Source organism: Candoia aspera, chromosome 7, assembly GCF_035149785.1.
Source record: "Candoia aspera isolate rCanAsp1 chromosome 7, rCanAsp1.hap2, whole genome shotgun sequence".
NCBI classification, from domain to species: Eukaryota; Metazoa; Chordata; class Lepidosauria; order Squamata; family Boidae; genus Candoia; species Candoia aspera.
In genome coordinates, this window is record NC_086159.1 from 63,313,914 (window position 1) to 63,338,660 (window position 24,747).

At 39.2% G+C, this 24,747-nt stretch overlaps 1 protein-coding gene across 2 annotated transcripts; it reads left to right on the plus strand.

The window, feature by feature from the left end:
- The first annotated feature begins 3,292 nt into the window (after nt 1-3,292).
- Nucleotides 3,293-22,070, plus strand: ALG12 (ALG12 alpha-1,6-mannosyltransferase). 2 transcript variants are annotated; one of them, XM_063307932.1, is made up of 10 exons: nt 3,402-3,485; nt 3,770-3,902; nt 5,628-5,760; nt 5,945-6,118; nt 6,806-7,000; nt 7,622-7,725; nt 10,740-10,963; nt 12,135-12,304; nt 14,456-14,531; nt 21,815-22,070. In XM_063307932.1, the coding sequence occupies exons 3-10, from the start codon at nt 5,733-5,735 to the stop codon at nt 22,050-22,052; spliced, it is 1,209 nt and encodes a 402-aa protein (XP_063164002.1). In that variant the 5' UTR covers nt 3,402-3,485; nt 3,770-3,902; nt 5,628-5,732; the 3' UTR covers nt 22,053-22,070. The 2 variants fall into 2 exon arrangements, with proteins under 2 accessions (XP_063164001.1, XP_063164002.1); XM_063307931.1 differs by lacking the exon at nt 3,770-3,902 and having other exon boundaries at nt 3,293-3,485.
- Nucleotides 22,071-24,747: the final 2,677 nt, after the last annotated feature.

The following is a 24,747-nucleotide window of genomic DNA, read 5'->3' on the forward strand; positions in this document are numbered from 1 at the left end:
CCGGCTTCGTGGGAAGCGGGAGGTGGAAGCGCTGGGCTCCCTCCCGGGCGGGCTTGGAGGGCTACGGGGGTCTCCCGTTTGGGCTGTTCCGTTTCCTCGGGAGGAAGGTGGGAAGAGGGGCAGACGCGGAAGCCTCTCTCAAGGGGAGTACAGAGGCGAATAACCAGATTAAAAATGGTTCCGCTGAAAATGTTCGTAGGGAAATTAAAAAGTTGGGTGTCTGAGATTGAGAGAAATGGGATGTAGTGGTTGAGGTCCTAGAAAACCCAGGTGCAAGTTCATTCTCAGCCACGGAAGCCCACTGGGGGACAGTGTCTCTCCCTCTCCTAGTTCAACCTACCTCTCGCTTGTCGGGGTAAAACAATGGAGTACAGACTGCTATATTCCGTCTGAAATTCTTGGGGAAAGGTAGGGTATAAATCAAGCAACTCAGTAAAAAGGAATTATCCCTTTCCGCTTTGAGTTCAGAGAATCTACCTGAAGTTTCCTTCAGTTGCTCCCTTGTTTAAGGAATAATGAAGGAACCTTAGCTGCCAGGATAAGCAGTCAGATGGATGAAAATAGGAGACGGAGCATGAGAATGGTTTTCCTAATTCCAGATCAAAGGCATGTACTGCTGCAAATTAATTTTTGAAATACAGCAAGTGCTTTCTTTGTGTGTGTTGGCTATAAAAATCAAATAAACAAAAATAAGTTTTGGCTGGAAATAATAGGGGCATACAGCAAGTTCTTTATTTGATATGTGTGTATTGGGTACATTGGCTGGAAATGATACTTGGTAATCCATTTTTTTTTTGGAAACTGAGCTAAATAGTATTAGCCAAAGTTATAATGCAATCTTACAAAATGTGTAGGTATGTCCTGACATATTCAGTGGTGACAGTCTTCTAGCCAGAGGAATTTAGAACTAAAGGTTTGCACTTACATGCTTGCCTGTTAGGGATCAGACCCACTGCATACAGTGTAACTGTTTTCTGGGTAAATAAGGATAGGACTGTTTGTGAAAGGTATACTTTGAAAGTAGGGTGTGTGTGCATTTCTAGCTATAACTCATACCACAAATAGAAAAATAAGGTGGTATCGTTCTTTAAAATGATCACTGTACTGTATATATTACTTACTTGCTAGATTTTTATCCCTCTGTTCTGCTAAATGGTTCTGGACTGCTTAGAAAGCTCCATAATGAAGGCTCCATCACAGGGAAAAACAAATAGAATTTACAATGGACAATAGATGTGTGTAGTGAGGCCTGCAAAACGTTCCAAGTATTGATACTATTTTTTTAAAACTAAACTATAAAACTATTCTTTTTTGCCTTTTTTCCTTCTTTCCCAAGATGGTAATAGGGTTTTGTGCACGCTTTTGAGTCAATTTTTGACTCCTGGCAATTGCCTGGACTAGTGTCTGCAGTTTTCTTGGCAAGGTTTTTTGGAAGTGGCTTGCCATTGCCTCCTTCCGAGGGCTGAGAGAGAGAGACTGGCCCAAGGTCACCCAGCTGGCTTTGTGCCTAAGGTGGGACTAGAACTCACAGTCTCCTGGTTTCTTGCCACTGCACCAATTGGCTCTCATGGTGCTAGAATAGCACCCTTTTAGCAAGCTCCATACAAGCTTTTGTTTTATTAGGTTTTTGTCTTCTCTTTCTGACCTTTTATTTAATTTAACTTCTTATAACATTTTCTTTATTTTATTATAACATTTTCTTTATTTTATGAACTTAAATTTCTGACTGGCAGTTTAAAGCTGCTGGTGCTATGGGCAGGAGAAAGAACCAGGGAGCTACTATTAAATTATTGGATGAAATCCAGTGTTGTGCAGAGAGACTTCAGCTACTGCGATAAGCTTCTCTTTTTGCCTTGCTTGCAGCCACCTTTAAGCCCCCACCCCATTTCTTTCATCTGCAGAATTATTTATTCATTTGACTGGGCTTATATGCCACTCCATCACAGTTAACTCTTAGTAGCTTAAATACTTCATTTAGTAATAAGATTAAAATGATACAACAGCCAAAATAATAATAAAATCATCATCATCACATAAAACCCTTAGTACTGGGAATATCACTTAAGCAAACATTCACCTACTTGCGGGGAGGATTGTATCTTTAGCTCTCAAGTGTTTGGATCTAAAGTGCTTGGACCCTTTAGATCTCAAGTTAAACCAGCCAGGTGATAGTGGCTTTCTAGAAATGCAATAACGGTGGTGACAGTCTGGTCTTTGGAGAGGGCTGTTCCAGAGAAGGGGTGCCAAAACAGAGAAGGTCCTGAAGGTGACATTTCCTAGTAGTAGTAGTAGAAAAAACCCAGAGGGAGCTCTCTCTTTCAGATCTTTTTGTGGGGTTGAGGTTACTGGGAGAAAGCAGTCCTGAAGGAGACAGAGGTCCTGAACTATGAAGGGCTTTAAAAGTTATAACCGACACATGAATTGCATTTGAAGCCTGGTACTAACCAGTGCAGTTCCTAGAGTAATGGTGTTATGCGGATAAACCCACTGTAATTACCAAAGCTGCCACATTCTGGACAACCTGTAGCTTCTGAATTATCTTCAAGGGCAGCCCAGGTAGAGAGCTTTTTAAGGGTGTGCAGGGCTTACGGGTGAATTGCCCCCACCCCCATTGTGTTCCACTGACCACAGCAATTTCACCAGCAGATAAATAGCATTGATTTCCATCCAATAATCTTTTTTCTCACAGCTATCTTGAGTCTCCCTGGTATAGAATATACACTGAAAAATGGATCTGGGGCAAACTAGAATGTTCTGATCTTAAGGCTTCTGAAGCTGGGAAATTTTTGTGTGCTTCCAAGATTTGACCTCTGACTGCCTCTGCACTTGGTAAACCTTGGAGAAGGGGTAGCTCCAAAACAATGCTCTATTTTTTAAACATCAAAAGGCAATGTTTTATCCCAAAACACACAGGACAGTAATGACATTTGGTTGGCTTATGACATGTTGTTTTCTGAAAGAACAACAAGAATGGGGATAATGAGGTTTACACACCATGTGCCTTTTTCAGTCCACGCACAGCAAATGAAGTTGACTATTTAGTACTAGCAATGGGGGAGCAAGGTTGTTTGAAGGCCCAGAACAATTCTAGATTGCTAATCTGTCCTTCAGCAGATGACAGCAGCTACAGTTAAACTTAGTTTTGGTAAGCTTCAGTAAATAAGTCAGAACATTTACCGTTACAGAAGATATTTATGCTTACCCAAGTCTGATCGTGATGTTGCTATATGCTCAGCGTCTGTTGGCCTTCTGCATCAGATGTTTACATTTTTTCTTCTGATCTTTTCTATAGTAATAATGTAGATGGGACTCTTGGATCCAGAATGGCTGAAAAGAAACCCTCCCGAGGACAACAGTGGCTGCTACTGCTGATCATTGCCATTGCTTTCATCCACTTAGCTGTGTGCCCATTTACAAAAGTAGAGGAGAGCTTTAATCTTCAGGCTATCCATGACATTTTGTATGAGAAGCTGGAATTAGAAAAAGTAAGTCTCATTATTTCATGAGTTAGAGATCACTTTATTTTATATTTAGTGTGCCAATGAGTTATTTTCAAAGCCAGTAGCATCTTAGGTTTGTAATTATACTATGCTTATACTCTATTATGCCCAACATTATTATTACTTGGCTTATATTTTAAATGGATATAGAAGAATAGAAACAATGGCTAATTATTTAGCTGGATTAAAAAAAACATGTGCCATTATGGATTTCCCTATTGGGGAATGATTCAGGATTAAGTGTTTACTTCTTGTACTTTGTTTACCAGGTGTATTCAAAAAGGCAGTGTAATCTACAGGCCACTTGTAGACCCACTGGCCCTATTTGCAGCCCTCAGAGTCCCCCATGCTTTTTGATTGTTGGAGTCACCATTGTTACCTTGCTTAATTTATCTCCCAGTTGTGAGTAGCGTGTTTTGCTATACTGCTTCCAATCAATTAAAAATTAATAGCACAATCTGCAAATCAGCTGATCTGAAAGCTTGGACTAAAGTTAATAAAGATCTGATCTCTACCTCAGGAAAAATCTGTGTAATCCTTTACGACTATTGAGTGGAAGAATCATGTGAAGAACTTTATTCTATGAATTGGTGTTCCAAATAAATACCCCTTAAGTTTCCATGATTGTGGAAGAAGTAGCAGAAGTGTAAGACTTTAAACTAGGAAGGATTAGCCTTGAGCTCATCTGGAAGCTTCATCAATTCTAGTAGAGCCTACCACTGAAAAAGGTGGGTAGACTCATGCTCTGGGTTTAATTGTCAGTAAGCCAAAATATGTTTGGATAACATAGAAAGAGCTGTGGTTCAGTGATAGAGCATGTGCTTTTTTGTGCAGAAAATCATAGGTTTTGTTCCTGATTTATCCAGAGAAATTTGGGATCATTTAGTTCAAAGCAGACCCCTCTAAACTAATCCCTCCCACCTACCCAAATGTATTGAAACTATTCTTAGAATTTCTAAATAGTAGAGTCATCTGTAGTTCGGAAATTCTGGAGGCATCATTCTAAAGTATGAAGGGAGTTCCAAATTAGCGAAGGCTGTTGTGTATAATAGAGCCTCGTGTGGCGCAGAGTGCTAGGCGGCAGTATTGCAACTTAAAACTGTCACCGTGACCTGAGTTCGATCCCAGAGGAAGCTGGATTCTCGGGTAGCCGGCTCAGGTCAACTCAGCCTTCCTTCCGAAGTCAATAAAATGAGCACCCAGCTTGCTGGGGAAGGTGACGACTGGGGAAGGCAATGGCAAACCACCCCACTATAGTCTGCCAAGAAAACATTGCGAAAGCAGCTTCCCCCCAAAGGGTCAGACATGACTCAGTGCTTGCACAAGGGACCTTTCACCTTTCACCTTCACATTGTATGTAATACTGGATACAACAGTGGTTCGATTGGATATAAAAACAACTCCAGCATTCCTACTGTATCTTACATAAGGTTGTAGAGATGGTTGAAAACAGAACATGATAGATATTTGTATCCTAATATGCCAAAAATCCTTTTGAACTTCTTCATTTATTCCCAAGTAAATCCACAGAAGCAATTCCTGTAAAGACACTCCTGGTGTCTTCCTTATGAATTTTGGAGCAAACACATCGGTGACTAATTTTGGTCACCTTTGCTCTAACTAAAGAAGTATAATAAAATTACAGGTACACCAAAGTAACTACTGCCCTTGACATATGACTACAGTTGAGACCGGAATTTCCATCGTAAGACATTGTGGTCGTAAGTCAAGTCACCACATGACTGGACCTGATTTTATGACTGTTTTTACGGCGGTTGTTAAGCAAACCACCGAGGCTGTTAAGCGAATTCAGCTTCCCCAATGGCAATTTTTGCCGGAAAACAGCAAAAAAGTCGCAAAACACAATCGCATGACTGTGGGACTCTGCAACTGGTTGTAAATGTGAGCTGGTTGCCAATTGCCCGAAATGCAGTCATGTGATCTTGGGGGGTACAACATTTTGTGACACTCGGAAGTGCTTTACAGGCCATCGAGCACCCATTCCAAGGCTGTTATAACTTCAGACAGTCACTAAACGAATAGTTGTAAGTTGAGGACTACCTGTATAGCATTTGTCTTTGCAGCTATTTCTACATGTCTGTGTTATGGATTTTTTTTTCATTACAGTATGATCATCATGAATTTCCTGGAGTTGTCCCAAGAACATTCCTTGGCCCAATTTTTATTGCTCTTCTTTCCAGCCCAGCCATCTATGTATTGTCTCTTTTACAAATGTCAAAATTCTACTCACAGCTGATAGGTATGAAATACAGACTTTTTTTTTTCTTTCTGGGTGATTTGCCTTTTTTGTTCTGTAAACCATTGTAATTTCTTACACTGTCATATAGCCAAAGTAACTTAGATCATGTACATTTCCTGTTACTATTTCTATTACAGATAATAAAGCTGACTTTTCATTGTTATTCATGTTATTTTGCCATCAGTCCGAGGAAACCTGGGCTTGAGTGTGATTTATGCCCTGTGGCGGTTAAACAAAGAAGTGAGAAAGCAGTTTGGTTCTACTGTGTCCCTGATTTTCTGCCTGATAACAGCTACTCAATTCCACCTGATGTTTTACTGCACTCGTACCCTCCCCAACATATTTGCACTGCCTGTTGGTAAGTTCCTGAGCATTCTTTCGAAGACCTTCCTTGATCAGTAAATAATCGTAAAGCAGAGTTAACAGTGACATAGCTGATTGGCTTGAGATGTCCTCTTGCCCAAAGCTGGTCAAAGACACATGTTGAAGGCTTGCAGACCCAAATGCACTCTATGTCTGACGTGTATAAATCAAGAATGGGAGAGCCTGAACCCACCATGCTGGGTATGGGTCCACAAACATTTTTTGAGGCCCCCTCCCACTACAGATATTGAAAGTCAGAAACATAAAATACAAGAAAAGAAGTAAAACAGGTTTAACATTATTGAAAAATCAAAGGAACTAATTCTACTCCCAAACACAATGAAAAAAAATAATCAGAAAATCCTGGCCTTACTCAGTTGGGATCCCTACCCCATCCTCTGTAGCACTCTCTCTTTAAAGTGTTATGTGCAACTCTCACCTCCACTCATTGCCTTCCAATAATGCAATTTATGGTCCAACAATATCTGGAGGACCACAGATTCCTCATTTCTAACTGTATTGATGCTTTAAAGTGGGATGGTTCCTCTTTTACTGAAATTTTGATTTTGATTATGTAGTATACTTTTTAATTGCTTTGATATATTCAGACCCTGTCTTAATGATTTTATGATTGAAAAGCTAAATTATTAATATCTGATTTGTCTGTTCATTTGTTAACCAGTTTTACTAGCAGTTACATCTTGGATGCAACAAAAGCACCGCCTGTTTATTTGGTCCTCGGCTTTGGCAATTATTGTCTTCAGATCAGAGCTTTGCCTATTCCTGGGTCTTATGCTTCTGATAACTCTGCTTAATAAAAAACTCTCCATTATGAAAATGCTTTTCTATGCTGCTCCTGCAGGGGCTTTTTGGTTAGGTAAGTGGTTTTGAACTACTGGAATTTACTTCAGAAATAGCTCTTCTAAAACTGCACTGCTAAGTTTTAAATGATAGTAGTTCTTAATCTCATTTTAAAAGATGGGGGAAATGAGTTTAAAATTGGCATGCATTAAAGTATGTGGAGTGAGAGTGATAAAAAATGAACTAAAAGTGAATATTATTTATAATTTAGAGCCAGTTTGGTGTAATGGTTAAGGCATCGGGCTGGAAACTGGGAGACTGAGTTCTAGTCCTGCCTTAGGCACAAAGCCAGCTGAGTGACTTTGGGCCAGTCACTTTCTCCCAGCCCTAGGAAGGAGGCAATGGCAAACCACTTCTGAAAAATCTGCCAAGAAAACTCCGTGAAATCAAACCAACCTATTTCTTGACCTCAGGCAGAAGGAAGAGTAATTATGGCCATTTTAAAGTCACAGCATTTTTTATTTTGCAGACTGTGCACTCAGATCAGTATTTCAAGGTAATAGGCTGATCTCTATCCAACTCTGATTCAAAAATATCTCTTCTGATATTTATGAGTTCGAGGCAAGTTGAACCAATGTTGTTGTTTTAAATGGTTTCTGCATAGCTCTTCACTTTGGGCTGTTTTTTTTCCTTTTAGGACTCACTGTGGCCTTGGATTCGGTGTTTTGGAGGCAGTTCTTGTGGCCTGAGGGAAAAGTACTTTGGTATAACATTGTCTTAAATAAAAGTTCCAACTGGGGAGTATCCTTTTAAACGTGGAAGGAAAAAGAATTCTGTGGCACCACTTAAATGAGATCAATATTCATAATGCGAGAAAGAATAACTAGAAGTAATTAGATGAGGTAAAAAGTGTTGTCGCAAAGCTCTTCATTATCCTGCATCCTTCCCAAGCCACATCACTTCCTTATGATATCAAGAATTATAATCTGTATGGTATGATCCTTTTGGAACCAAATCTTAAATCTTCAGCTATTTCTATTTATTACACCTCATTCTACATTTCTCACCCTCTTGATATCTGAGGATATCTTTGGCAGTAGGGAATTGTTATAATGCAAAGTTCCAGCTCCTATAGAAATCTCCTTTTATATAAAAAGATTGATATATGCTTTCCCCCTCCAGAGTGTGAGTATTGAATGGGGAGAAGAGTGGTGGGCTCTGTGGTTCAGCCCAATAAATCTTGGTTTTGTTTTTCACTTTCCAAACCACTTAGAAGTGACCATTTATAAAAAGGGCATGCTCATAAGTGTAATAGTTGGTGTTAAAAACTTCACTTTGCTCAGAGTAGGGAGACCCTTATCAGCCTTTAAAAAAAATGCTTTCCCTCTTACTGAGCTGTAAACTGGAGCCTTTAAATTCTGAGAAGTTGTACACAAGTGACCGAATTTCAAATGGTTGCTCAGAACAATAGTCTGCAAGTTTGAAATTGTTTTGAATATTCCAGTGTAGCCCGTCCTGTGGCTTGTTATTATTTTAATTCTCCAAACTAGGAAGACTTGGATAGTATATTGGCTAATAAAACAGGAGGCTCAGATCCATCTTTGCTGCCCTTTGCCGGCAATAAAGTGAGGTGAGGGAAGGGGTGGTGGTGAGGCTGTGGCACGTAAGCATTCAGTGGTGCTTAAAAGTTTGTGACTCATTTGTTTAACTGCATTTTCTTTATCTAGTTTTAGGAATTGTATGGAGAATAGATCACGTTTTAGGTCATATTTATGCAGAAATTGAAAATTCAAAAGGGTTCACAAGCTTAAGTGCCACTGTATGCTGCTGTCTGCCTAGTAGGTATACTTACTTTTGCTTTTCCCGAACTGAAATTTAGAGTTCACGGGTTCTGATAAAATGCCTGTGATTTTCGCATGCATTCTGCTTTCTGTTTCAGGCCAGTTATCAAATGCAAGCGTGCATCACTCAGTGCATGTACATTGTGTTGTGCTTTCCCCTCCCCCAAATTTCCAAATGGAAAAGGGTACATAGTGCAGCATAGTATACAACAGATAGGATAACTGTACTGATAACCTTTTGGATTGCCAAGTCCAAAATCTGTGTTGTCTCGTTTGTTCATTCAGCTTTGCAAGTAGGTTGCAAAAAGTGTGCAAAAAATATGTGCATTAGGAAAAAGCCTCAATTTCATAGCCAGAGAAGTGTGTTTTTGCTGCTGTTATATTTGTGATCTGTGTTACAGTGAGTGCATTGCTGTTGTTCTTTTGCTGGCCTTAGTTCCATGGTTGTTGGTAGAGGCAGACTTCACAAAGCATGCTTAGCTATTTCATTGTTTGCAATGGGTATTTTAAAATTCATTTTCTGTCCAATCTTTTTGTAGACCATACCCTACACATTACCTCTGGGGCCGTAGGATGAAAAACAAGGGAGCAAGGAACTTGTTTTGAATTTCCATTCATTCCTGTAACAGAACACTCAGAATGATTCACATTTTGTTCTGTTGGCACACTAGTCATATAAATATCTGTTTAAATATGATGAGTGGGAGTATTTGATTTCAATCTCAGAACCAAATCTTTTGTTGTTGCTTTATGGATACCCCAATTGTATACCCTAGAGCAGAATTTCTCAACCTCAGGGACTTTAAGATGTGTGAAAGACTTTAAGATGGCTGGTTGGGGAATTCTGGGTGTTGAAGTCCACACATCTTAAAGTTGCTGAAGTTGAGAAACACTGTCCTAGAGGTACATGGACAAATAGCTTCCCTTGTACAGGGTTCTCTTTTCTTTGTTGCAAGGAGGAAAAGCTCTGGTGTGACATTTCAAATAGTGAGTGAAATATCTCTTGGTTCCAATTTTAAACTTCTGTGTGGACAGATGCAGATAGCAAGCATACATACAGTACGTGTTATACCTAGAGCTGACTTAATCTTAAAATGTCTCATCTTTGGTAAAACCACTTTTTCCTACCACCTCTCTGTTTCTTTTTTCCAGTGGTTAAAGCATCCCTATTTCTTGAACAGTAGAAGTTTCCAAACATTGACCTTTTCTCACTACTCTTCTGGTTACCTGGAGGAGTTGGAAGACTCATATCAGAGGATGATGGATAGAACACTCCAGTCCAGAAATCCAGGCTTATTCTTTTCTTAGGAAACTACATTTCTTGCTCCATGCTGCCCTGAATCCCCGAGTTTTCTGTTTTAGTTTCCTTCTTCATAGTAGCATTCCTTGACCACTGGATATGCTCAATCCTCATTGGTTTATTGTGGGGTTTTCTTCCCCAATAATGGTGTGTTTATGCTGGCATCCCTGTGATTTCACAAACAATGGGATTCTGCTAAATATGTGATTCCGTTCAATGTATTGTGTGACTATGTTGGTTACATAAAGATCTACACTTAGACCGAGGGTTTTTCCATGATAAAATGGGGGCACGTGAAGTGAGAAAATTGGGAATGGGGTGTGGTTGTGTGTGGGTGCATTAACATACATGCATTTTCTTTTTCTCATACAAGTACTAAATGAAAACTGGTGTTTCTGTATCCCACTGAATGAATGAATGAATGAATATACAGTGTATGTGTATGTATGTATGTGTGTATATTGAATGTTATTTATCATAAAGTAGCTTATATATGCAGCATAGAGACACACCCTCCTTCACTCAGGTATTTTTTCCAGAAAATTTCTAGTGGGTATATGACCCTCTGCTAGACAATTTTAGAAATGTAGAAGTTCTCACATTGAGAAAATTATTAATTCAAATAACCCATTTGATGCTATTTTGTTTTTTAATCCTTAACTGTCTCCTTAAAGACCTCACCTTTCTTGTGGTATTTTTACTCTGCCTTGCCCCGTGCTCTGGGCTGCAGTATTGTATTTCTACCACTAGGAGCAGTAGACAAAAGATGTCGGGTGTTAATTCTACCCACACTTGGTTTTATTTTCTTGTATTCCTTTCTCCCACACAAAGAGCTGCGGTTTATAATATACACTTTTCCAGTTTTCAATATAGTGGCTGCCAAAGGCTGCTCACGAATGTAAGTGTACTTATAGGTATGTAATTCCTATTTGAAGATCTTGACTTCATTATTCATCACTTCCTAGTTTACTAATTGCATTTCCTCCAAATGTAGAAATCGCTAGGAATTCTGGGAGTTGCAGTCTTAAGCATCTGGTGGGCCCCAGGTTGGGAAGGCAGACTTAGAAGAAAAGACTCTTATTCTGTCATTCCATCAGGGCACCAGCCAATTAATATTGGTCTTAAGACCTGATGATAGTGAGTGAGATGTAAAATGGATTAAGAGTGACATTTCCCATGACCTCTTGGATTGGAAAGTGGATGGGAAGAACTAGAAATATGCAACCTGTTTAGTCCTATGAATTTTAAATAACAGTGAAATAACATCTGTCTTTACAATGAATTAAAAATCCCCATATAGAACAAATCCCATTTTATTAATGCATATTATATCTGCCTTAAACAGGGATGTGTAATTTTCTTGCAATCAGAGGCCACAAGGAGTACCCAGGGACATCATGATGTCACCAGAGTGGATAGGGTCTGTGTTGGGGACAGCTAGGTTTTTGAGGAGAAAAGTGGTTGAATTTATTTTTTTCAAAGACAGAAGATACTCATTTTTCCTTTTTTACTCTTCCGCTGAGAAACATTGAAGTGATTTGGGGATGTGGCCTTTGTTTTTAATGGTGAAATATGGGTTTGAAACTTCTGCACCCAAGTTACTCTTTAAAGCCCACTAAAAGCCTAAATCTCTTCCATGATTGCAAAGTTTTACTTCCATTTCTATTTAATCAGGGTTTAGTGTCAACCAAACCTGGATACACTGACTAACCTGATGTATAATATTCTAAAACAGGCTGACTTTGAGCTTTGTCTTATCATACTGGCCTTTTTCAGGGGGGTGGGACTAAGGTTAATTGCAGTTTAGAGTTTGAGTATCGTGCTGAACCACACTTAACTGAAGATGGAAATACAAATACAAATCAAAGGAAAACCATCTGTGCATGTAGGATGTAAATCCAGGGCTCCTGTGTGTGACAGTAAACAAGTTTATTGAAATATAAAAGGGCATCTACAATTCACGTAGCCTTACATTCAGTGTGGTGTTTTAAGAGCTGTGTATTAGAGTTGGGTATATTGTGCGGAAGCAAAATTGGCCACTAAATATACTTTTTTTCTTTTCTTCACAGTCTAAACAATTACAAGAAATCATGGTTATACAAATTAGGCACTCTATTTGTTATAGCTCACTTTCTAGCTAATGCTGCTTACTCAGGAGCATCACTCTATGTGTCCCACTTCAACTACCCTGGAGGAGTCGCTATGCAAAAGCTACACCAGCTGGTACCTCCAACAGCAGGTGAGTAAAACTGGGTTGATAAGAAATAGGTCATCTTGGGGCTTGTACCTTTTGTGGTCCCTTCTCCAAATTGGGTGGGAATAAACATGGGCCTTTTTTTTGCCCTTTGGTAAGTTTTGAGGGATAATGTGACAGCTTTAAGGCTTATTCTTTTAAGACTTACTCTGGCCTTGCCCACTTTGGGGCTGTGACCTGTGATAGGATGATAAGGTGCAAAGAGGATAATACAGTTCACAAACCAACATAAGTTGTGAAGCCCTATTAATTACACATTCATGTATCAAATCAAATCAATTTTTATTTGGTCATAGACCAGCAGACACATTCATGCATATTTTGAACCCCTGTGGGATTGGAGGAGCTATGTTGATGCAATTTGGAATAGAATGTTAATAGAATAGAACAGCGTTTCTCAACCTTGGCAACTTGAAGATGTGTGGACTTTAACTCCCAGAATTCATGCTACCTGGGGAACTCTGGGAGTTGAAGTCCACACATCTTCAAGTTGCCTAGGTTAAGAAACACTGGAGTAGAATGTTAATAGCATTGTTGATAGAGTATTAACAACTTGTCCTTCTTCTGAATGGTCTCTAAAGCTGTATTCCTTTATGTACAATATGTTGAGTGGCATGAAGGGGGCATGGTGTTGGTACATATTATCAAATTAGCCTCTTTAACAATGGATAAAGAGGCTCCACTGAGAATGGAGTTCATTAACTGTGATTAAGAGTGTATGCACTCTTGCACTATGATATGAAATATATGGATCAGGACAAGGCCTATCTAAATCCAGCATTTTGTTTCTTACTGGCCAGATACTTTTGGGACTCTCGCAAGCTGGTAATAGAGACATACCCCTATCCTTCTGTTGTTCCCCTGCAAGTGGTATTTGGAAGAATGCCACCCCCAACCTGGAGATAACACTAAGTGTTATCCCTTAGTAGACTTGCCCTGCATGAATTTATCCAATCTCCTTTAAAGCCATCCAAGTGAGAGGCTATCATTACTACGTCTTGGCGTAACAGATAACACAGATTAATTCCATGCTGTTTAAAGAAGTGCTTTCTTTTGTCTGTTTTAAATCTTTCAGCCACTTTCATTGGATGACCCCAGTCCTAATTATTTGATCCTAGTATTATGACAGTTGGCAATGAGGTGATGGGAAAGTTTTGTCATTCTTAGCAGAGCCCTTTTCAAAAGCTATATAAGAAGCTATCTGCAAGGGCTATGCAAAGCATTCGGTAACAGGCACCTGGTGAGCCCAACAAAGGATCTTCTCAGACTTGATACATTGAGGGAGTCCTGTATTTTGAATGCTCAGTAGGGGTGTTTCAAAGCCCTTTTCCAGGTGTCTGATCAGGGAAAAGCATGAGCAGGAGATACAGGTAGTCCTCAACTTATGACCACAATAGGGATTGGAAAATTTGTTGTTAAGCAGTGTGGTTGTTAAGCAAGGCATCATGTGACTGCACCTGATTTTATGACTTTTTGAGGCAGTCATTAAGCGAATCACAACGGCCATTAAGTGAATCTTGTCATTAAGTGAATCATGTTAAGTGAATCACATGATTTTGCTTGTCAGAAGCTGGCTGGGAAAGTTGTAAGTGGCTATCATGTGACCCCAGGATGCTGCAACTGTTGTAAATACATGCCGATTGCCAAGCATCCGAATTTTGATCAGATGAGTGCGGGTACACTGTGATGGTCATAAGTGTGAGGACTATAGTCACTTTTTTCAGCGCTGTCATAACATCGAATGGTTGCTAAATGAAAGGTCATAAGTCGAGAACTACCTGTACTTCCACTGAAAGTGCCGTTTTCATTTTGTTGGGGCCCAAAGGCACTTCTGTAAGTAAATGAGTTGCTAGAAGTTGGTGCTTTGCTTTTTCTTCATGTGAACTGCTCCTTTTTTTAATTAAGGTTTTTTTTTTTTTTTAAATGTGGGCTGAGCATCTTATTCATTAATTTTAAGTATATTAATTCCATGCCTGTCATCTCCAGCACAGCGTCGAGCCAACATTTTCTACCTTGCTCCAGCTTTTGGACTTCAGGATTTTTTTAAACAATAAAATAATTATAAATCCACAAGCCTGCCCATTAGTATAGGCTGTGATCTCTCCTTGCTTTCAGATACATTTATTCTCTTTCCAGATGTTTCTATCCACATTGATGGAGCTGCAGCACAGACTGGCGTGTCTCGATTTTTAGAAGTCAATTTGGATTGGAAGTAAATATATTTGCGTATACGTGTGTTTGTGTGTGTAAGAGAGAGAAGATTATTTTTCCCTGTTTGTTATATATGAATGAGATTATCACCGCGGTAATTTCCAGCTCTTATATTTGTTTTTGTGCAGTTCTGGGCTAATACTCTTCTAGCTCTCGTTAAGTCAGAATGTTGCATAGGAATTCAGCAGCAAGTTACAGTGGAAGGAAAGGTTGTCTGTCCCTTGCCTCCTAGCAGGCCTTCTCCTTGCAGTGAAGATGAGGTGGCAGGGCATACAGTAGGACCCAACATGCATACAGTCTAAAGCTCAGACCCTATTACCTACATCAGAGTAAAAGAACCCGTGGCCTTCCAATCATTGCTGAACTACAACTCCCAGCAGTCAGCATAACCAATGGTGAAAGATGGTGGGAATCATCTTTCAGCAACACCTTTGAAAGGTCACAAATCACCCACCTCTGATTTCCAAGCATGGCTGGGTAAGACTACTTTTTAAATCTCATTGGCTTCTGTGAGGCAGGGGTGAGCAGTCAGTGGCCTCCAAACTTAGTTTTTGTTCCTCTCCATAGTCATCTATTACTTTGTTGTTATTCCTACCATTTTGAGGTTGGAAAACACAACAATTGTACTGCAAACCTAATACAGGAAGAAAGGTCCTGCCTCCACCTACTTTTTCATCACTGTCCAGCTCATTCTAAGCCCTGTCATTCTAAGACATTAAATATGGCCACCAGGCATCTAAATGCTGTCCAGCCTGATGTGTGGTATGATATCCTCTTGTCCTAGATAACTTTTGCTTTCTGTATTGCAGAGTGTTCATTAGATCAAGGCTATTTATATTTAAACAGATCCTCTTTAATTTGAGAGGTGTGTCAGATAAATTACTTACATGCCTCAGAGTTTACTTAGTTTAAAATAAGTAGTTGCTTCTTTTATATAACATATGTACCTCAGTTCAAACTATCTCCTGGCAAACTAACGATTAGAGTCCCTTTTGGGAGATCGGCGGTGATAAATTTGATTAATAAATAAATAAATAAAAAACAGGTTGTTTATGGTTTCTTTATATATATGTATATGTATATATAAATAAATAAAATCAGACGAATTTTTGAGATGGAGGCAGATGTTTACATTTGTTTATTAGATTTTTGTCAAACAACAAAGGGAAATATTTTTCAATTAATATAAATCTGAGATATTTCTGTGTGTATAGGTTAAAAAACTTGAAGTTAACCCCAGAGCTGAAGAAGCTGGGACTATTGTTTTCTTAAACTAGAGAAATCATTTAGTATCATTGAATATTAAGCACAGAAGACAGAAATTCTCTCTAAAATATATTTAAAAAGTGGTTTAATAGATTTTTATAAGAGCTCGTCGGTGTTGCCAAGTTACATTAATAGAAATTTGGGTAAATATTTTGCACGTTTCAAAATCGGGATGTACTACCCATTCAGAAATAGCAGTCATTAATTAAATATATGCAAATCAGATCAGAGTGCGCTTATTTATTTGTTTTATAACTTCTCTTTCTGTTTAGACAAGTGCTTGAGATGGCTAACATTTTTTTTAAAAAAATGCTAAAATAAATACTAAAATAATTAAAAAATAAAACCCTGTATAAAGAGACATGCCTTTATTGCAGTGTTTCTCAACCTTGGCAACTTGAAGATGCGTGGACTTCAGCTCCCAGAATTCCCCAGCCAGCATGCCTGGTTTAGGCTCTCCATGCTGGCTGGGGAATTCTGGGAGTTGAAGCCCACACATCTTCAAGTTGCCAAGGTTGAGAAACACTGCTTTATTGACTTTCTATATACTGAAATCGTGGTGATTAAATGAGACTCTGGAGAGAGCTTGAAAGCAGTTCATGAGAAGGCCTTCTCCTACGTGCCAGTTAGATGAGTCTCTGACAGCGAAGGCATTTTCAGAAGGGCTTCTCCTGTAGATATTAATGACTGGTCACATTCTTTAAATGTTAATACCAACAGTATCTACCTTATAAGTAATAGGCCATCTTTCAGCATGGGTATTGTATGATCTCCGTAACTTGCACAGGTTTGCAGCCTTGTGGCAGCGTTTTCTACCAGTTACAACTTCTGGATGATTTTCAAGGGTACCCTTGTAGATACTGAAGAGCATGACAGATAAGGCAATACTCTGCGGGTCACTAGTCTCTTTCTGCATATGATTCAGCAAAGAAGTGCCCCCACAAACTGGTCCTACAGGACAGTTCAGAAGGATCCCATGATTGATGGAATCAAAGAGATCCAGGAGAACCAGCAGGGCAGTATGTTTTCAGTTTTTTTTTAATTTTATCCCGCCTTTATTATTTTTATAAATAACCCAAGGCGGGGAACATCTCTATTACTCCTTCCTCCTATTTTCCCCACAACAACAACCCTGTGAGGTGAGTTGGGCTGAGAGAGAGTGACTGGCCCAAGGTCACCCAGCCGGCTTTCATGCCTAAGGCGGGACTAGAACTCTTATACCACACCTAATTGGCTCTTGGGCTGAGAGAGAGGGACTGGCCCAAGGTCACCCAGCCGGCTTTCATGCCTAAGGCGGGACTAGAACTCTTATACCACACCTAATTGGCTCTTGGGCTGAGAGAGAGGGACTGGCCCAAGGTCACCCAGCCGGCTTTCATGCCTAAGGCGGGACTAGAACTCTTATACCACACCTAATTGGCTCTTGGGCTGAGAGAGAGGGACTGGCCCAAGGTCACCCAGTCAGCTTTCATGCCTAAGGTGGGGCTAGAACTCTCAGTCTCCTGGTTTCTAGCCTGTTGCCTTAACCACTAGACCAAACTGGCTCTCTTTTTGTGGTGGATCAAACACTAAGATGATCAGAACAATCCCAATTCAACTTCTTGGCTGAAAGTTCAATTGAAATGCATATATTTCCAAGGTCAAGAGAAGGGTTTTATTGTTTGTTTGTTAAGAGAGGTTTTTCTATTTATTTATTTTTTGGTCCCTTCGAGTCAGTGTTGTCTCTTGGACCAATCCCTGCAGTTTCTTGGCAAGTTTTTTTGGAAGTGGTTTGCCATTTCCTCCCTCCTAGGGCTGAGAGAGAGTGACTGGCCCAGCTGGCTTTGTTCCCAAGGCAGGACTAGAACTCACAGTCTCCTGGTTTTTAGCCTGATGCCTTAACCACTACACCAAACTGGCTTTCTTTTTAAGAGATAATTCTCCTTTAAGCAGAAGTTAGTACTTCATTGTCTTTAGTCTATAACCAAAAAGAATACAAAATAAGACAACAAGTGGTTGCTAAGGTTACATCCTTACAATCTGATCCAGCAACTGTTACCCAGACAGCTCTAACTGCTTTTATCGCCACAAGTAATTATGTGAATTGTGTAAAGTGAGCTACCAACTGTTCTGACCCTCCATCCACATTGCCTGAATATCGTGGTGAAGGAAATACCTCACAAAAAAGAAAATAAATCCTAGCCCATTCTGTGCAGACACAGTGGAAGCAGAGAAGTAAGCACTTTCAGCTGCCTCAGAGAATCTCAAATGGCCTTTCAGGTGGGCTCCAGTCCATGTTTGATCTGAGATGATCTACGGGAGAACCATTCTTCTGTGCATGTTCATTTAAGTCTTGACTGGTGTAGTGGTTAAGGTTCTGGGCTAGAAACCAGGAGACTGAGTTCTAGTCCCGCCTTAGGCATGAAAGCCGGCTGGGTGACCTTTGGCCAGTCACTCTCTCACAGCCCAACTCGGTGCAATGTAGACTAGCCTCCTCGTGGTGCACCCCGGGCAATGTGACTTGTCACAGCTAAATACTCTACACATCTGGCTGCTGGACCTCACAAGGATTTCCCAGCAAGAAAAAGCAGCATGAACACTGAACTGCTATGCCATATGATTTAAAAAAAAAGTCTTGATGATCAAAATAAACTCAGAGGTTCATTGGAGCCATCTAAACTTTAATTCTCTTGCGTAGCAAAGCCTTAAGAAAATTAGAGGCATTTTATTGCCTTGCTTTGAAGATGGACTGCAGTAGGCTTGACATAAAAGTTGATTCTGGCCAGGCTTGATATTCTTAGTATCACAAACTTTGATTTCGGATGAAAGGATTTATTCAGGTCAGGAATTTTAGAATAACATTTGAGAGAACCTGTATTCTAATAACAGCTTAGTCAAAGGGAAGTACTGCCTGAAGCGTTGGCCATTTGCTTAGCTTCAGCTAGCAGCTAGCCGAGTTCCTGTTTCAATTAAAAGGTGAAGCTGACATGTTAACCTGGTAACTAAAATGAAATTCCTGAGGAGGATGAGGAAATTTTTCCAGATGATGGAAAAGAGGCTCCTTGGACTACACTCTGGGGCCACATTTGCACAACGTGTTAAACCACTCCAGCAAGTTAATATGAATGCATATGCTGCATTCTTACCTTAATCATTACAGCTGTTTAATGGGAATGCACCACTTCTCTATGGCTAATTGTAACATGAAAACACAGGACAGTCACCATGTCTGATTAATACTACCTAGAATGTCAAAGCATGGCTATTTGTTGGTTTGTAGATGCTTTTGCACCATGCCTTTATCCACTCCAATTGATGTGAATATATAGTTCCTTTAATAGAAAGAGTGACTTTTGAAGATGGAATGTCCACCACTTCTGGTTGACTGGAAACCCTCGTTTATTGTATGCCATTTATAGGCATGCTCCAGGCTATACGGGATACAATCTTATTCCACATATCTATGGAGTCATCCTTTTTTTGACTTGGAGATGCCATGTTATTTTCATTGCATATGTTCTTCAATGAGACTGGAAGTTGGCGGACAAGTATTTGGCAATCTGGTAGCTCTTGAGCTCATAAATATTAAAAAGGTAAAGATGGATGGGGGCAGAACAAATAGACTGAACTACCAAGCAAGACTGAAGGCATTAATTGATATGATTAACTGGAGCCAGCCAGTCAGACTCTCCTATTAGGTCCTCCAGTCTGTGTCCTCTTTGCACAGGAACTTTTCTCTTCCATCCTTTTCACTGTTGGAGGATGCTGAGATAGTCCGTGCATGAGGACAGGGAGGTTGATTGGAATAATTTTCCTTCCACTCAAATTATCTTGCCAATGAAGCAGAAAGATATACACAGACTTTCAACGTCTGTAACAGGAGCTTCGTGAGAATGAAAAAAAACTAAGCTATGGGAACTTCCAGAGGCTGCAAAGATTTTTTGTTTTTTGTTTGGATCTGGAAGTAGTAGAGCATGAGATTCATTCTAGAAATTTGTAGAGTTGACTAAAGAATCAGTTGGCTTGCAAAATTGTTCAGGAAACAAAGTATAATGGAGGCTGCTAGCTAAATAAGTGTTGAGAGCCCAACCAAAACCCAAGTACATGGGTTCATTCCATTTTTCTTCTTTGCTGACATTCTTCAACTCTGACCAGTTGGTGTCAAACTCCAGTGACGTGCTTTCTAAGTTGCATACAATCCACAGATTGCTCACTTTTGCTTTATGTGTTGACTGAGAACTAAGTCCATTGGGTCTATAGAGCTTCCAGAGAAATATTTGTTGGAGCTTTTGCTCAAGACAGGACTTCTGTCTAAAGGGGGTTGCATTGCATTGAGAAGTTGAATTCTCAATCATTTTTCCTCAGCCTACTGTTGCTGAGAGTCACATTTATCAATCAACATTTGCAGGGAGTCTGAGGGTCGCAGTGGTCAAAGAATGGTACACATAGAGTTGGGAGGAAGAATTTTGTTTTTATTCTCTGGGGAAGTAGCTGGAGGAATTCTGAGGGCTGTGTTTCATTTGATTGAAAATCATGCCATCAGCGTTCAGCAGTTATATTCAGAAGATATCCTAGGAGGACATAAGCAGAAGTTGGAGGCAACTTGTAGCCCTAAGGCCATAGGTTGCTGTCCCTGATCTGGATAATATGCTGGGACAAAAACTCCCAAAATCCCCCGCAGTATGGTTGTGTTGCCTGGGCATGTTGAGAACTAGTTTCAACTGACAACTGAGAATTTAGAAGATAACCCATGAGATATGCTTTATTGAACTAGTTTTCCTCCGGCTCTCCCTAGTTTTCCTATGGTTGCCATAGCTATAATTGGGGTAGCTCTGTCCTGCTGTTCTGTAAGGCTTTTTTACTTTTCCTATAGCTAGTTTGCATTAGTATAGTTGCTTCTTTTGTGGCTAATAAACTATTCTGAACACCTAAATTCTTAAACTGGCTATGCTGTGCAACTTGTTTGGCATCTGCTGTTCCAGCAGAGATGGGATTCAGTACCGGAAGCTTTGATACTGCACTGCCTTCACTTCCTGTTTTCTGCAATGGCTGGCTTGATCATGTATTAAAAAAAATGCAAATCCTTCAACAAAGTAATATCATCCTTGCCATCCAGTTACCAAATACTCTTTTAAAAATCCTCCCTGTTCTATGTAATTGTTTCCTGCTTCATGGCTGTTTCCTATATTGTTTTCATAATGTTCCTTCCTCTTTCCTGGCCACAACCTAAGTCTCTTCATGCTTGAATGGAGTACATTTCAAATCTTTACTGACATTTTCAAGACAACAGCATGCTCTAATTTTGCCCCAGCATATTGACTATTCTGGAAGACTAGGCTTTGCTACTGAAGTAACTGAGACAGGCAAAATGGCTTTGTAAGCCGTCTTTGCAAACATTTCAAGATAGTTAAGTGAATTGTTAAAACAACATCCCCTTGCTGCATGACCTGGAATCAAAAACGTCATATATGGAGGCTATACCAGATGACCCTCTAATTCTACCTTTCTAAGAAGTTAATATTACAAGCTGCTTTTTGGATCAACTTACATTAACATGAATTGTTAAAAACTTGAGTTGAGGTGTTTGTGTATACAATCATGACTTCATGACTTTGTAAATTAATCCATGCAACCTTTTTTTTTTTATTTGAAGACAGTCTTTTGCACACACAAGTGAGTTTTAAAGTTGAGTGTAAAGAGAAACAGTACCGTAAAATGCAGTGTCACGTATAACTAATCAGCCAATTTAAATGATACAAACATTGATCTGTAAAAAAACTGAATGCTCATGTTTTAAAAATGTTTTCACCTGTTGCCTAAAACATTTCGCAAGACTCAAAAAGTGGTCCACTCCCTTATTTCCAGGCTGATGCATTAAGAACTAACTCAGAGACTCTTTAGAGAGTGCACATTATCACTGTGTAGTACTATGTTTTGCCTTTAGGAAGTTTCTGACTGAAGCAATGGTCAGAATTTTTACTTGTTTTTTGCCTTGAGGAAGTTGGGTGTTCTTGTTTTGAACTGTTCGTTCTCTTACAGGTATGACAAAAGGGAAGACCTTAAACCAGGTGACCCGCTTATGTTCTCATACACGCATGTACTTACGGAGATGGATTCAGCTCAACTGTCACATTACAAGGCAACTCACAAAGTCCTTGCGCATATCCCTGGCACCAGTGGAGTTGGATTGAATTTTACTGCACTGCCCCCTATTACTTTAAATTTGAAACCCAAACTAGTATTGTTGGAAAAGCTCCCTATTTCTTCTGAAAAATAAATTTTAACAAGTTTGAAATCATTTGTTAGAGTTGTATTGTACTGTTTGATTCTATTCTTTTCACTTACATGAAAAACTTTCATACAGTATGTTTATTAAATGTAATGCCAGCTATATTTCAATACATGAAATGTGTAAAATAGAGCACACACATTCCAAGATATGTTTCATATAGTTACATAGGAAATATATGCAATAGAGTTGTAATGTTTTTATGTAACTGTATGTGTCTATGTGTGGTTTAATGTTTTCCCACTGTTTTCTACCAGGAAAAAAATAGCATAATGTGCTATTTTGAGCTATAGCATAAAAATGTTGCTTACAGTATCCGCAGGTGAAAAATCCCATATACCTAAACCTGAATGTCATTAGTGACAAAATCTGAAAATCAGTGGATGCTATTTCTGTTTTTATCTGTGGGGCGTTTGCCCATAGGCACTGTTTTGCGTATGAGACTATCATATCTTATGTTAGGTCCATCTTGCCATGCTGATAAAATTTCTTGCCCAGGTTTCCTTATTTTAGCAGTTGTCAACCATGGAGTAAAGATTAACACACTGTAAGAGTTAAGGGGAAATCAAGCTGGCCTTGAAGTGTTAAGAGACAACCAAGCATAAATCAAGAAGAAAATAATACAGGATGTCAAAAAATGTAATGTTTTAATTGCTTGCTGGTTTTTAAGTGATAACTTCCAAATAAACAAGTATATAACTAGATAATTTTAGTCAACTGTAGTGACTGTTCTCAGTGGACACAATACAGATAAAGCAATGGATTAGGAAGCATAATTGTGATGGCCTACAGCTTGTAATTGAAGATCTGCAAGAAAGTATATTATGTAACTGTGTCTTAAAATCATTTTTAATGGGTGCACCTTAGCACAGTATGAACAGGGTGCAAATTTACTTAGATGCAAGAAATACCATCCTGTAAAACTGGTTTAACCACACTGCTGTGTTCTCTTGCATGCTATGCCACAAGTTTAATCAATTCTGTTGTTCTTTTGCATCAAAGAAAACAGTATGATGTGCCTTCCTTGATGTACAACTTATTGTTCACAGCAGCTGTTGCTATTCAGGACAGGGGAAGCATTAATTTGTCACAGCAGCCTACATTCAAAACCTGCACAACTTACTGGGTGCTGTTCTCTTGTTTTGTGGAACAGACAGTGCTAACAGAGTCATCTACTGGAAGATCTTTAAAACACTGCTTGGTACTTCTAGAAGAATTTACTGCCCTTTCTGTAGTTGCCACTTGACAATTATTTCATGTGAAATGGGGTATACCTGATGTTCTGTGATGTATAATCAACTATGCTGTGAATATAGCACCTTAAAACCCATGTTCGTTATGAAAGCTATTGCAGATAACATCCATGAAAGCTTATAATAAATGGGTTGTCATTTTTTAAGATAACATAAGATTACACGGGGGGGGGGGAGACAAAACCAGCATATTCTATGATAATTATGGCCATAGCATAGCTAAAACTAGTATTCACAAAGAAATTATACCTGCGAAACAATCAATAGCTACATATAGGGAATCTTTATCTTCCTTCAGGAATTATATTTTTAGGCCTTAAGTGTCTCAAGGCATATGTAATAAACCAATGTGTATTTCCTATTACCGAAAATTATTTTTATCCAGGAGTGTTAAAACCATATGTACTATGCAGTATTCCCTGACCTCATTTTAAGATTTTCAATGTTTCAGAATATTTAGCTTTCCATATTACCTAAGAATCTGAAATACTGTTTTCTGTATCACTATGCTTGAGCTTTGAAGACGTTAACGTCAACCGAACTCTACCAAAGAGGAACCCAACATACCTAATTACATGGAATGAACTCTTGTGGCCATCAGTGCTGTTATCCAATAGCCTTTCATATTTTCAAGAAGTTTTGCTGTCTACCTTTTAACTAGCCACAATGTGTTAACTGTAACATATTTCAAGACTCATTTTGTTAACCATGTGAGACCCACTCATCATATAATAACCATGTGCATTCTATAAGCATATACCCACACATTCATGGCTACTGGTGGCTATCACTTTCCCAAATGTGTAAGCTAAATAGGTGGAGGAAAGGTGAAATCATCGGTTTAGCCAGCGTTGTTCCCACGATGTTTAGGACAACAGTCTCCCGGTGCCATAACAATTGCCTGTAGCTATGTGCACCCCATGAGCTTACCTCAAGTTACTGTCTAGTACATAGCACTTTTGGTCTTGTCTCCCCCTCTCCTCACCCCTGGCACCCCCAGTTCTGACCATTTTAACATGGTTTGGTTCATTCTTAAATTATCAGTGAAAAATTTGCAATGGTCTGCATTTTAAAAGGATGTTTCTAGATATATATATAGAGAGTTAAATTAATTGAGTAAGGCTTATGCAGTAAAAACAATATTTAAAAAGAATTAGCTCTATTGTATTACTGAAGATATTTCAGATATATTTGGGCCATAATGCATCCATTACATCATGTATCTCATTATATGGGAGACAGAAATACTACAGTACAAGGAAATATTTGAATGGAAGATTGCAGAAGCAATATGCCTTCTAATTCTTATTCCAAAAGTTATTATATCCAGGTTATGCTCCTGCCCGCCTAAATGACTTTCCAGAATCACTAAGTGCCCACTGCATTCTAAGGGGGAAAAAAATGGCTGACACTGACTCATTCTCTAAAAA

Bases quoted from the DNA above. Each gene is read 5' to 3' on its own strand.
- ALG12 (XM_063307931.1), top strand. From the start codon at position 3,324: ATGGCTGAAAAGAAACCCTCCCGAGGACAACAGTGGCTGCTACTGCTG. The intron at 10,964-12,134 runs GTAAGTGTACTT...TTTTCTTCACAG, and splicing joins GCCAAAGGCTGCTCACGAAT to TCTAAACAATTACAAGAAAT. The intron at 14,532-21,814 runs GTAAATATATTT...GTTCTCTTACAG, and splicing joins GAAGTCAATTTGGATTGGAA to GTATGACAAAAGGGAAGACC.